This window comes from Myotis yumanensis, unplaced genomic scaffold (genome assembly GCF_028538775.1).
Source record: "Myotis yumanensis isolate MYYU_CA2020_CCGP unplaced genomic scaffold, mMyoYum1.0.hap1 SCAF_10, whole genome shotgun sequence".
NCBI lineage: Eukaryota > Metazoa > Chordata > Mammalia > Chiroptera > Vespertilionidae > Myotis > Myotis yumanensis.
The window spans coordinates 4,554,740-4,568,658 of NW_027223761.1; the positions used below are offsets into that span (position 1 = coordinate 4,554,740).

At 62.1% G+C, this 13,919-nt stretch overlaps 1 protein-coding gene across 3 annotated transcripts; it reads left to right on the forward strand.

Annotated features, from left to right (window-relative positions):
• Positions 1 to 1,173: 1,173 nt before the first annotated feature.
• Positions 1,174 to 13,561, forward strand: RPS6KA4 (ribosomal protein S6 kinase A4). 3 transcript variants are annotated; one of them, XM_070427394.1, is made up of 17 exons: positions 1,174 to 1,312; positions 1,413 to 1,484; positions 2,121 to 2,339; positions 2,430 to 2,545; positions 3,089 to 3,196; positions 3,416 to 3,496; positions 3,576 to 3,679; positions 3,796 to 3,946; positions 7,292 to 7,456; positions 9,300 to 9,428; positions 9,545 to 9,678; positions 9,788 to 9,881; positions 10,212 to 10,385; positions 10,467 to 10,661; positions 11,011 to 11,170; positions 11,332 to 11,495; positions 12,738 to 13,561. In XM_070427394.1, the coding sequence occupies exons 1-17, from the start codon at positions 1,258 to 1,260 to the stop codon at positions 12,930 to 12,932; spliced, it is 2,316 nt and encodes a 771-aa protein (XP_070283495.1). In that variant the 5' UTR covers positions 1,174 to 1,257; the 3' UTR covers positions 12,933 to 13,561. The 3 variants fall into 3 exon arrangements, with proteins under 3 accessions (XP_070283495.1, XP_070283496.1, XP_070283497.1); XM_070427395.1 differs by having other exon boundaries at positions 9,566 to 9,678; XM_070427396.1 differs by lacking the exon at positions 2,121 to 2,339.
• The last annotated feature ends 358 nt before the right edge of the window (positions 13,562 to 13,919 follow it).

Sequence of the window (13,919 nt, forward strand, 5' to 3'; positions counted from 1 at the left end):
AGCGAAGAGGCTCTGGAGGACAGCTGGCCAGGGCTCTGGGCCTGGTGGTGAGAGGAGGCCACCCCTGTGTGGCTCTAACACCCCTTTAAAAAATAAAAATGAAAAAAAATTATTGATTTGAGAGAGAAGAAACATTGACTGTTGTGCCACTTGTATATGCATTCATTGGTTGTATGTGCCCTAACCGGGGATTGAACCCACAACCTTGGTGTATCAGGATGATGCTCTAACCAACTGAGCTACCCGGCCAGGGCTGACACTCCTCTTTGAGGCCTACTCTAAGCTCTGCTGGGCACGGCCAGGCTTGGGGACAGGACCACGTGGGCATGTGGCACTGGGCGGGCTGTGAAGGGTGCTGAAGCCGAGGTCCCTTTACAGACCAGCTGTAGATTCCTTCACCTCTCCCTGCCATGGTGGGCCCTGGCTCCTGCCCTCTCAGCACCCCTGTAGGTGCTCCTGGGGAAGGGGGAGCCCAGAGACCCCGCTATGGTTCTCAGGGCACCTGAGCTTCTAGACACCACCCTTCTCCCACCGCCCCAAAGGCAAGTTCCCAGGGGAGAGGGTGTCAGGGGGCTGTGCGGCTCCCGGGATTCAAACACCCTCTCAGGCGCCCAGCACCGAGTGGTGGCCACACTGAGTGAGGGGTGCTGGGTGCTGGGTGCTGTGCTGGCAGCCGCGGGGCCAGGGCAGCCTGTCGCTCAGGCCGCTGGCTCCTCTGTCAGGGGGACCTGCAGACCCCTCCCCGGTCTGCAGCCTTCAAGGAGTGATCTAGCAGCGAGCTGGGAACTGGATGGAGTCCCTCATTTTCCCTGGTGGCCAGAAATGGGCGTGCTGGGCTGCCCGGGGCTGGCGCCCAGGGGCGGGTTCGGAGGTTCCTGGAGTCCCCCCTCGGGGCACAGGCTCGGCGGCAGCACCACTGGCCTCTCCGGCCCCAGACGCCCGGCGCGCAGACACCTGGCCCGGAGGCCTGCCCAGCGGGGGCCCCAGCTCATCCTCGGACCCGGGCCGCGCCCCAGCGGTGGTCCAGGTCCCTGCAGGGTCGCGTGCGGTCGGGAGTGCACAGCCGGCCGCCGCCCCGCCGCCCCGGCGCCGCCCCCTGGCAGCCGCGCCTCCACGTTCCGGCGCCTGAGTCAGGCCGCGCTGGGCGGGAGCTGGGAGGCGGCACCAGGAAGCGCCGCCCCGGCCCGAGCCGCCATGTAACCGGCGCCCGGAGCCCGCCCGGAGCCGAGCAGCGCGGGCCCCAGCGACCCGCCCGCCATGGGGGACGAGGATGAGGACGAGGGCTGCGCCGTGGAGCTGCGGATCACGGAAGGTGGGGCCGGGCGGCCGGGGACAACCGGGAGGGGTGATGGTGCCGGGGCCCAGGGAGGGGTCATGCACCGGCTGGGCTCATTCGCCCCCTGTGCCCACAGCCAACCTGACCGGGCACGAGGAGAAGGTGAGCGTGGAGAACTTCGAGCTGCTGAAGGTGCTGGGCACGGGAGGTGAGGACCCCCACCCGCCGGCAGGTGTCCCAGGGACAGTGCCCTGGGCCTCCCCACGGGGCACGCCCGCCTGGGCCTGGGCCAGGCAACCGGCTATGCCCCCCACCCTTTCCTGGCACCGCCGCCTGCCGGCCCCGCCCTGCTGTGCCCGGGTTTGCATCCCACTCTCAGGGCCTCTCCTCCCCGCAAGGGCCTCCCGAGTTTGTCAACACCCTTGGGTGCTTGCAGCCCTCCGAGCGGTTAGCAGCGCTCCTCTCCTGGCTGTGTATGAGCCCTCTCCCTGCTTTGCAAACTCCCAGCTCAGGTTTGCACATCGCTTCCCTGTCCGCCTGCACCTCTGCCTCCCTCCTTGGATTTGCATCCTCTCAAATCAGTCTGATCTTCCACAGGTTTGCACATGCCCCGCCCCCACTTGCTCTGCAGGCCTCCTGGAGCTGCAGGCCCCCCAGCTGGTTTGCACACCCCCTCCCCGGCTTTGCTGAGCACCCTCCTGGTGCTGTGCACCTTTCCCTTCCTCTCACCCAGCTCTTTCCTCCAATTTGCACACCCTTCTGGGTTGGCATCATTCCCACAGCCACCAGCCTGTACCACCCTTCTGCTCACGGCCTACCTCCTGCCCACTCCCTGCTCCCACAGCCTACGGGAAGGTGTTCCTGGTGCGGAAGGCGGGCGGGCACGACTCAGGGAAGCTGTATGCCATGAAGGTGCTGCGCAAGGCCGCGCTGGTGCAGCGCGCCAAGACGCGGGAGCACACGCGCACGGAGCGCTCGGTGCTGGAGCTGGTGCGCCAGGCACCTTTCCTGGTCACGCTGCACTACGCCTTCCAGACCGATGCCAAGCTGCACCTCATCCTGGGTAAGGGCGGGCACCTGGCAGCCTTGGGGGCCAGGAAGCAGTTGGGGCCACTCGCGGGGACTGCTTCCCAACCTCCACTCTACCCCCCAGACTATGTGAACGGGGGCGAGATGTTCACCCACCTCTACCAGCGCCAGCACTTCAAGGAGGCTGAGGTGCGCGTGTATGCGGGCGAGATCGTGCTGGCGCTCGAACACCTGCACAAGGTGGGTGAGGACCTGCCACATGCCTGTTGCCATGGGCAATGGTCTGGGCCTTCTCAAGGGCCTCCAAACAGGACAGCCGCAGGGCTCGCTCTCCCTGGGCCTCATGGGGGTGGGTAGGGGGGAACCGGAGCTGCTGCCCTGGCCTCCTGGAGGGAAGGCCGCAGCCCGCCTGGTGGGGCCTCCCCTGGTGCCTCCAAGGGGCTTTCCTCTCACAGGGAACTCGGGGTTGCCTTCTGGGGCCGTGTTCACAGAACTTCCTCAATCCGAGACCTGTGCCTTGGCTTCTGAAGCCTTCTGAAATGGGGCTCTTCACACAGGCTTTCCGGTCTCTGGGACCTTGGGGTCGGCTCCCCTGGGAGTTCCCCATGGAGTCCTCCTTCCTTGTTTTTGCCTCTTAAATGGCCTGTTCGGTCCAGTGACTCAGTCCCCCCCGGCCCATTCCTGTCCTGGAGATCCCCGTCTCCTGAGCAGCGACCTGTCTGTGTGTGTGTGTGGGGGGGTGGGGGTGTGGGAGGAGGCTCAGTGCCCCTCTTGTCCTGCCAGCTGGGCATCATCTACCGAGACCTGAAGCTGGAGAACGTGCTGCTGGACTCCGAGGGCCACATTGTGCTCACAGACTTCGGGCTGAGCAAGGAGTTCCTGACGGAGGAGGTGAGTGAAGGCCACCCCGCATCCTGCACCCCAGGCAAGCCACCTCCTCCCTGCTCCTGCTCCAGGCCTGGCTCTGCATTTCTCGGGGTGCAGAGAGAGACAGCCCCACGCCCTGCGCTCAGGAAGTTCCCACGGCTCCAACCCGCATAAGTCTCGCGAGTCCTACTCTGAGCCTTGGGAGTTGCTGGGTGTCCAAAATGGGTCCTCTTGCCCTCCCAGAAAGAGCGGACCTTCTCCTTCTGTGGCACCATCGAGTACATGGCCCCCGAAATCATCCGCAGCAAGTCGGGGCATGGCAAGGTGGGTTGGCAGGGGAGTGGGGGGTGGGTGGGGTGAGGCGGGGGTGGCCGCGGGCCCTCACCTTGGCTGGGCCCGGCAGGCTGTGGACTGGTGGAGCCTGGGCATCCTGATCTTTGAGCTGCTGACGGGGGCCTCGCCCTTCACGCTGGAGGGCGAGAGGAACACACAGGCAGAGGTGTCCCGGTGAGTGGGGCTGGAGGCAGTGAGTGGGACTGGATGGGGGGGAGGGGGCAGCTGAGGTGGCTGGGCAGGGCTGTGGGCGGGGCTCGCTGCCCCTGACGCCCCCCAAATCCTCCCAGACGGATCCTGAAGTGCTCCCCTCCCTTCCCCTCTCGGATCGGGCCAGTGGCGCAGGACCTGCTGCAGCGGCTACTTTGCAAGGACCCCCGGAAGCGGCTGGGTGCGGGGCCCCAGGGGGCACAGGAGGTCAAGAGCCACCGTTTCTTCCAGGTGAGGCTTCTGAGCCACCCCCACCTCTCTGCACATACCCAGCCGGGCTGCTGCTCTGGGCTCGGGGACACTGGAGGGATGTCTGAGATTGGCCAATTTCACTTGATTTAGAAGAATCCTGCCCAGCTGGTGTGGCTCAGTGGTTGAGCGTGGATCTATGAACCAGGAGATCATGGTTCAATTCCCCGTCAGGGCACATGCCCGGGTTGCACATTCAATCCCCAGTAGGGGGCGTGCAGGAGGCAGCTGATCAATGATTCTCATCATTGATGTTTCTCTCCCTCTCCTTTCCTCTCTGAAATCAACAAAAATATATTAATATTTTTTAAAAAGAAAAAATCTCCAGATCAGGGAAGCAGGCTTATCTTCCCACCCATCTCTAGTGAAACTCGGGAGATGTGTGTTCCTGGGGGAAAGAATTCTAGGTTCATCGACTGTCAGGACTGCCAGGGACTTGGGAATGGATTCGTCAGTCCTTTCATTGGACAGGTTCAGAGAAGGGAGGTGACCCACCCAGGATCGTACAGTGAACGTGTGGAACCGGACACAGACCCCACGTCTCCTGTCAGCCTAAATCAGCACGAAAAGCCACACTATGGCTCTTAGCACCCACCCAGTTTTGTTCTTTGTCCCTGTACAGTCCGTGTGCCTGTACTTAGATGGACGGTCAGTTAGTCATGTGGGTTTTATTTACTTGCCAGGAGCATATGCAGGTTAGAGTGCAGAGCAGAGTGAATTTGTCTCCATGTGAGACCTCTCTGGTGGGTGCTCTGCATGGCCCGTGTCAGTGCCTAGCAGGATCCTGTAACAGTGAACACCTACTGTGTGTCAGCCTGCCGGGGCTGACCAGCAATCCTGAGCGACGGATGAATGATGACTCCAACACAGGTTTGCTGTGAAAGAGAGGGCTAAGGGACTGCCTGGCTATAGGAACCAAACAGCCTTGTTTGCCTGCCTCTTCAGGCTTTTATTGTGACAGCAGTTTGGGATAAAGTTTTTGTTGTTGTTGTTTTTTAAATATATTTTATTGATTTTTTACAGAGAGGAAGGGAGAGGGATAGAGAGTTAGAAACATCGATGAGAGAGAAACATCGATTCAGCTGCCTCCTGCACACTCCCCAGTGGGGATGTGCCTGCAACCAAGGTACATGCCCTTGACCGGAATTGAACCTGGGACCCTTCAGTCCGCAGGCCGACGCTCTATCCATTGAGCCAAACTTGTTAGGGCATGGGATAAAGTTTATCGTTTAGTTACAATCAGTAGGAGAAGTAATCATGTATCTGGAGTGTCCTGTAAGCAAGGACACCTAAAGATTAAGCGTAAAGATTCCGATGAACACCAGAGGGTCCGCACGTGCACAGACTTGTTAGGAAAGGCCAAGGAACAATTAGGGGGCGGCCTTCAGCCAACTCCCCTTTTCAGAATTTCCTCCTTACAAACTTCCCAACCAAGTCTCGTGCTTCCCTACATCAGCCCTTTGCTTGCATTATTTCATGTAACCCTCAGAACCATCCTCTTTATTCCCATCCTTTTAATATGTTTTTATTGATTTCAGAGAGAGAGGTAGGGAGAGGGAGAGAGAGAAACATCAATGAGGAGAGAGAATTATCTATTGGCTGCCTCCTGCCCGCCCCCTACTTGGGACAGAGCCTGCAACCTGGGCATGTGCCCTGACTTGGAATTGAACTGTGACCTCCTGGTTCATGGATTGATGTTCAACCACTGAGATACTATTCCCCTCTTTATAGATGAGGAAACTGAGGTTCAGAAAGGTTAAGTAATTTCCCAAGATCACCCAGCCCGGAAGTGGTGGAGCTCAGATTCAAACCTCCGTCTGGGTGACTTGAAGGCCCTTGTCTTTCGTTTACACGTGGGCATCATGTTTGCCACTTGTCTGACGTAACGAAAGCACCCATTTGCGGGGATTTGTGGTGGGGCAGACACTCAGTTACCCTTTTATGAGTGTCATCTCCTTGCTCTTCCCTGCAAGTACCTGCCTAGAAGGACCCTGGGAGATGCTTTCTCAGACGGGAACCTAAGTCTGCAGTGAAGGCGTCGCTTTGTAGGGGAAGCGGCTGAGCCAGTGTCTGTTTCCTTAAGTGAATTCCTCAACCCTCCCGAGTGTGTGCTGGGCCCTGGGTCCTGGGAGTGAGTTGACCAGTAGCCATTCCAGAGATACCCCAAGGTCTTTGAGGCTTGATGCTCAGAAGGGGTGTTCCCCTCACTCCCCCTTCTCTTAAGGCAGCCTCTTCGGTGCTGGCAACGCTGAGGTCTCTGGTGGCAGAACTGGGGCCTTCAAGTCTAGGTCAGGCTTCTTGGCTTCACGTGACAAAAAGTCCAATTCAGAAATGGTGATATCCATGGAGTAGAGTTTAGTGCTAACAGGTATTGGAATGCCCGGTGGTCTAAACAAGATAGAGGGTTATTTACTTATTTATTTTCTTACATAAAAGAAATCTAGAGGTTGGCAGGCTGGAGCTGCTATGGAGTCTTCACGGATCCAAGCCTTTTTTTTTTGATGCCCCTCCGTTTTTAGCATGTAGCCTCCATCCCCAGGTTTGCCTCACGGTCCAATATGACTGCTGAGCACTTGCCATCCAGGCTGATAGCCAGGCAGGAAGCAGGGAGGAGGGGAAGGGCCAAAAGGGCATTTGCCAACTGTCCACCCTCCTCTTGAGGATCTTTTCCTTGATTCCTACCTCGCAATATTTGCTTGCAAGTTATCGGTCACTCCTAACTATAAGGAAGTGTGTAAAATATTGCCTTAGTTTGCACATTGCTTCCTGGGCTTAAATTGGGGCTATGGAACCAAGGAAGACAGGGAACATGAATGTTGGGCAGGCAATGAACAGGCTCTGCCACACTAGCTTACGTATAAAAGGGCATGTTCTAGCTCCCACAAGAGAAAAGTTGAAGGAAAAGTGGGCTGACTTCAGGTCAGGCTGCATCCAGGTGCTGAACCTACATCATCAGGAATCTCTCTGTCTCTCGGTTCTGCTTTTCTGCGTGGGGACTTCATCATCAGACCCCGAGGTTGTTCCCAGCAATTCTAGGCCCATATCCTCGAAGATTGAAGTGTAATGGGGGGAAGAGAGTAGGTTTGCAAGCCACTTCTATTGAAAGTCCCAGAATTGACTGAGTGTGGTGGAGGGTGATTCTCCAAGGGAATAGGAATTGGGCGTCAAAGGGAGGGAAATAGAGGCTGGGGAGGCAAGAACACCTTCCCCCCAAATGCAAGGTAGCCCGTATTTTCACTGAGGAGCTGAGCGGAGAGGGTGGCCTGAGCGGAGAGGGGTTTCCCCTTCCTGCCCTTTGATCCTCAGTCTCTCATTTCTTCTTTCCAGGGTCTGGATTGGGCTGCTCTGGCTGCCAGAAAGGTTCCAGCTCCATTCCGACCCCAGATCCGCTCAGAGCTGGATGTGAGCAACTTCGCAGAAGAGTTTACTCGGCTGGAGCCCGTCTACTCCCCGGCTGGCAGCCCCCCATCTGGGGACTCGCGCATCTTCCAGGTGAGTGAGAGCCAGCCTCGGCCCTGGCTGACCGTGGGCACTACATACACCCCGTGTCGGGTCAGGACTCGGCATCTCCCCCCAGACCTCTCTACTTGTGGGGACCTGGAGTTGCCAGTCATGGAGACCACCATGGCAGGACACGTCTTTGAACTTCATGGTTTATCTTTAGATTTCACGTTAATTTTCCTTTTACTCCATCATAACTCTTTATTGGTACATAAAAATATCGTTTTAAATTATTCACTTGCTTAAGTAGACACCTAGGAAGAGAGGCCATATTTATCCTGTGGCTTTGATGCCCATTGGCATACCGTATCACATTCCTGGGGGCACAGACCCCCTCCACCCAATTTTAGAAGCTTAGGCCTGTTGGACAAGGCCCTCCTCTGCTCAGGATTCAAGGCCCTGCACCGTGAGGTCCTGCTCTGAGCCGAGCCTCAGCGCTCGCTATCGTCCCACCTGGTGCTGTAGCCGCAGTGGACTGTCAGAGGTTCCACAACGCGCCCCTGTACCATAGCCCATGCAGTTCCCTCCACCTGGAGTGCCCTCCCCACTGCCGCTCACCTGGCTCCCGCGGACCTTTCTAGCCGCGTTGGCCAGCGCCGCCCTGGGTGAAGGCTCCACTCCCGTGGCCCGGGCTGCACTTGCCTGTGCACCAGTCCCCTGCAGACAGCACCTTCTGAGCCGTTTGTCCGGTGGTTGTGTCCTGGCAGCCCAACCGAGACTGCCTCCCCTGGTGCGAAGCTCCTGGAGGCGGGAACTGTTGTTTAATTTCCGCATCCCTGTGCCCAGTGTGGGGCCTGGCCTGTAGGGCCTGGTCTACATCTATTACGTAAGAATAGGCCAGTGTCAACTACGAGAATCTCCTCTGTGAAGCTCCACGAGTGACAGCTCTGTGCTTGAGCATCTCTCGATCCATTGTCTCACAGTTCTGAGCAAGTTCTTTCTTGCGAATGGATGGTTACTCTCATTCATTCATTCCTTCATTCATTGCAGGACTCAGAAATACTGGTATGTGTTGAGTGCCTACAGTGTGCCAGGCACAGATCCGGCCACGGGATGAACCTAACAGGAAGTGAGCCCACCCAGGCGGAGCGTGCATGCTCGCGCACAGGGGGCTGCGTGTTTAGCAGAAACGCATCAGATTACCTGAGACTCCCTTGACTGGGCAGGACATGGTCCTTAGGAAAGGCCAAGTGGTAGCTGGTTTCTCTTTACATGGCCTCAGAGCTCCCTCCTCGCAGAGGAGGCCACAGTTTGATTTGAAAGGAAGGAATGAAGACTTTTTGTCCTCAGTGGGCACAGTTGAATGTTCACAAGTGAAACGGGTGTGATGCCAGGTCACAGTCCTTCCACGCACTGCCCGTCCCTCTCTGGGCCACTACATTGTGAGGCGATGCCCTTCAAGGCTGCATCCAGGTGCTGAGCCTACGTCATTAGGAATCTCTTTGCCTCTTGGTTCTTTTCTGCCCGGGCACTTCATCCTTAGACCCTCAGGTTGTCCCCAGCAATTCCGGACCCACATCCGCTAAGATTTAAGTGTAATTGGAGGGGGGGTGCGGGGGCGGGGTGCAGAAGGTTGGGTTACTGTAACGAGAAAGGTGGAGTCACAGACTGGTGGGGGACAGACATGACCCCAAGTGATCATAGAACAAATTGGAATAAAATGTCCACGCATCCTGTTGTGTCAGGATGCAAAAGCAACCCTCCCACACACCTGGTCTGGGGTCTTCCTCTGCCTGCCCTCCTCCCGGCCAGGTCTGGCCCTTCCAGGGACCCCCCTCTGCACCTCCAGCCCCCCATACCCATCCGCCCCTGACCCACCTCCCTCCCCAACCAGGGATACTCCTTCGTGGCACCGTCCATCCTGTTTGACCACAATAACGCTGTGATGACTGATGTGCTCGAAGCACCTGGCACTGGAGACCGGCCGGGGCGGGCAGCGGTGGCCCGGAGCGCCATGATGCAGGTAGGGAGGCTGGGCCGCGGTGTGACGGCGGTGAAATCCGGGACCTCTGCGAGATGGGGTGCGGCGTGGCCTCCAGGCTCCCAGGTAGGACCGCTGACGCGCCCCTGTGCCCCCAGGACTCGCCCTTCTTCCAGCAGTACGAGCTGGACCTGCGGGAGCCTGCGCTGGGCCAGGGCAGCTTCTCCGTGTGTCGCCGCTGCCGCCAGCGCCAGGGCGGCCAGGAGTTCGCAGTCAAGATCCTCAGCCGCAGGTGAGCCGGCCTGGGGCGGGCGGGCCGGGCGGGCCGGGAAGCTGGGTCCGGGCGGGCGGGGCCACTGGCCAACCCTCCTGACCCGCCCGTCCACCCGCCCGCCCCCCAGGCTGGAGGCGAACACGCAGCGCGAAGTGGCCGCCCTGCGGTTGTGCCAGTCGCACCCCAACGTGGTGAAGCTGCACGAGGTGCATCAGGACCAGGTGGTGCCTGCAGGCTGGGACGCACGGAGCCACGAGGGGGGGGGGGGCGGGGAGGAGCCGGGGCGGGGCTTGAGGGAGCCGTGGGCGGGGCCGGGGGACCTGGGCGGGTTTGAGGGGAGTAGGCCTGGCGGACTGGAAGCAGCTAAGGAGGCCGGGGGAGTGAAATCTGAGGAGGGTGTGGAGGGGGGCAGGGTTAAGGGGGCCAAAGGGGCGGGGCCTGGAAGGCAGGAGGGGCGGTTCTCACGGGCTAAGTTCGAGGCCTGGGGGCGGGGCCTGGCTTGCGGGGCTGCCAGGTCGGTCACCGGTGACCGTGGCCGGCCTGCTGCGCAGCTGCACACGTACCTGGTCCTGGAGCTGCTGCGGGGCGGGGAGCTGCTGGAGCACATCCGCAAGAAGCGGCACTTCAGCGAGTCGGAGGCGAGCCAGATCCTGCGGAGCCTGGTGTCCGCCGTGAGCTTCATGCACGAGGAGGCGGGCGTGGTGCACCGCGACCTCAAGCCCGAGGTGGGCGCGGAACCTCGGCAGCGGGGCGGGGTGGGGGGAGGCCCGGAGGCCCGGTCCCTGACGGCCTCCGCCCCGTCACAGAACATCCTGTACGCCGATGACACGCCCGGGGCCCCGGTGAAGATTATCGACTTCGGGTTCGCGCGGCTGCGCCCGCAGAGCCCCGCGGGGCCCATGCAGACGCCCTGCTTCACGCTGCAGTACGCGGCGCCCGAGCTGCTGGCGCAGCAGGGCTACGACGAGTCCTGCGACCTCTGGAGCCTCGGCGTCATTCTGGTACGGGACGGGCCCGGAGAGGGTTCAGGGTCGCCCAGTCTGAGGTCAGAGGTCTTCGTGATGAAGGGCACCAGGGGCGCCAGGGGCAGGGTCGTCTTGGTGGGCGTGGCAAGGTTTGATATGAGGCTGGGGTCAGAGGTCGTCCTAACACGGAGGCGGGGTCGCACCGGTGCTGGGCTGGGGCATCTGAGTATTCCGGGTTGGAGGTCAGGGTCATCGCCAATGGGCCTAGGGGTGACCCTCCAGCAGAGGGTGGGTGGTTCAGGGGTGGGCCGAGAGGTCAGCCTCCTGGCCTCCCTGGGTCCGCAGCCTGGGCCGGTCTCACTCCCCGCCCCCCTCCGTCCCCCAGTACATGATGCTGTCCGGGCAGGTCCCCTTCCAGGGGGCCTCGGGCCAGGGCGGGCAGAGCCAGGCGGCCGAGATCATGTGCAAGATCCGCGAGGGGCGCTTCTCCCTGGACGGGGAGGCCTGGCAGAGCGTGTCTGAGGAAGCCAAGGAGCTTGTCCGAGGTGCGGAGCCGGTCACAGGCTGTCTCTGGGGAGGGGGAGGCCACGGGGTCATGTTGGGTTAGGGATCGTCCCTGGTCCTGGGTCCTGGTCAGGGGACTGGTCGGGAGGAGAGTGGGGCTGTTAGGATCACAGCCACCCAATGCTCCCCACCCCGCGTCCAGGGCTCCTGACGGTGGACCCGGCCAAGAGGCTGAAGCTCGAGGGGCTGCGGGGCAGCTCGTGGCTGCAGGACGGCAGCGCGCGCTCCTCGCCCCCGCTCCGGACGCCGGACGTGCTGGAGTCCTCGGGGCCCGCCGTGCGCTCCGGTCTCAACGCCACCTTCTTGGTAAGAGCGGGCCCGCGGGTGGGTGTGGGGTGGACGGACCTGGGGAGGCGGGGCCTGTGGGTGGGTGTGGGGTGGACGGACCTGGGGAGGCGGGGCCCGCGGGTGGGTGTGGGGTGGACGGACCTGGGGTGGCGGGGCCCGCGGGTGGGTGTGGGGTGGACGGACCTGGGGAGGCGGGGCCCGCGGGTGGGTGTGGGGTGGACGGACCTGGGGTGGCGGGGCCCGCGGGTGGGTGTGGGGTGGACGGACCTGGGGTGGCGGGGCCCGCGGGTGGGTGTGGGGTGGACGGACCTGGGGAGGCGCGGCCCGGGGGTGGGTGTGGGGTGGACGGACCTGGAGAGGCGCGGCCCGGGGGTGGGTGTGGGGTGGGGTGGACGGACCTGGGGAGGCGGGGCCTGCGGGTGGGTGTGGGGTGGACGGACCTGGGGAGGCGGGGCCCGCGGGTGAGTGTGGTGTGGGGTGGACGGACCTGGGGAGGCGGGGCCCGCGGGTGGGTGTGGGGTGGACGGACCTGGAGAGGCGCGGCCCGGGGGTGGGTGAGGGGTGGGGTGGACGGACCTGGAGAGGCGGGGCCCGCGGGTGAGTGTGGTGTGGGGTGGACGGACCTGGAGAGGCGGGGCCCGCGGGTGGGTGTGGGGTGGGGTGGACGGACCTGGGGAGGCGGGGCCTGCAGGTGGGAGTGGACAGACCTGGAGAGGCGGGGCCCGCGGGTGGGTGTGGGGTGGGGTGGACGGACCTGGGGAGGCGCGGCCCGCGGGTGGGTGTGGGGTGGGGTGGACGGACCTGGGGAGGCGCGGCCCGCGGGTGGGTGTGGGGTGGACGGACCTGGGGAGGCGGGGCCTGCAGGTGGGTGTGGGGTGGACGGACCTGGGGAGGCGGGGCCCGCGGGTGGGTGTGGACGGACCTGGGGAGGCGGGGTCTGCGGGTGGGTGTGGGGTGGACGGACCTGGAGAGGCGCGGCCGGCGGGTGGGTGTGGGGTGGACGGACCTGGGGAGGCGGGGCCCGCGGGTGGGTGTGGGGTGGACGGACCTGGGGAGGCGGGGCCCGGGGGAGGCCTGGATCTCCACGCCCTGGAAGGTGCGGTGCGTGAACTGAGTCCTGGTCTCCGGCCCTTGGGGCCTGGCCTTTGAGGTGCTGGAGGTCGGAGGCCCGTTGACCTTGACCTGGTGGCTCGGGAGGGAGGGTCCGGGAAGGGGGAAGGGGGAGGCCCCGGTGGGGGACTCACGCCCCGTGTCCGGCAGGCCTTCAACCGGGGCAAGCGCGAGGGCTTCTTCCTGAAGAGCGTGGAGAACGCGCCGCTGGCCAAGCGGCGGAAATTGAAGCTGCGGAGCGCCGCCGCCTCCCGCCGGGCCTCCCCGGTGCCCGCCGCCCCGGGCCGGGCCCCCGCAGCCAAGGGAGCCCCGCGCCGAGCCAACGGCCCCCTGCCCTCCTCCTAGCCCCGCCACTGTGACCCCTTCCCGCAGGGGCTGGACCTGGCCCCCGGCTCTTCGGCTCCACTCCCCGCCCCCACTCCCAGACAGAGCAGAGTATTTTTATAAGCAGAGAATTTTTTATGTCTTACAGATAGAGATGCAGGGAGGGGGGCCTGCCGGGGAGCGGTGTGGCCCTGCGGAGACGCCCGGGGGACGGGGTGGGGGGGGGTGGGGGTGGGGCTGCTCCCGCAGGGAAGGCTCCTCCCATTTCTAAGCACTGAGGCGCCCCTGGGCGGAGCTGGGCCTCTCCCTGTCCTTCCCCGAGGCCCTCAAGCTGTCACTTTATGGATTGTCTGTGCAATTACGTCCACCAAAGACCTGTGTTGGGGGTCCAGGGAGAGGCCTGGGGGACCCCCTGAAGCATTATTGCCTCACTTGGTGTCACCTGCTTCTCTCCTATTGGGGCTAAGGAAGGAGGTAGGCGACCCCCTGAAGGGGAGGCCCCCTTCTTACCACCCCCCCTTGGCACAGCTGCCCCTGGCAGGGGTGGGGTGGAATGGGGTGGTTTGGGGTTTGGGCATCCCCAGTCACTGCCTCAGCTCATGTGGGAGGCTGTGCCCTTGACATTAAAATAAAAACCCACCAGTGCTGTCTGTGGCGTCTGCGTGTTGATGGGGTGTGTGGGGCAGAGGTCTTGGGGCAGGCAGACCAACAGCCAGGCGGCCTGGGGCGGACCTTCGTGGCAAGAGGATTCCTTTGTCCTTGGCTTTTGCTCTGAGCTGTGGGGCACCAGTCATCTTGGGTGTCTATCTGGACAGCTCTGCCACGTGCACCTACAGTTCTCTTGGTTATAAGTAACAGAAAACCCACCCTAAACTTCCTTCAGAAGAACAGGAATTTTAGGCTCTTGTAATTGCTCAACCCAGGGGTAGCTTCAGGCAAGGTCTGATCCAGGTGCAAACGTGATCAGGACTTAGCTCCCTAGTCAGCTTTCTATCCTGTTTTCTTGGT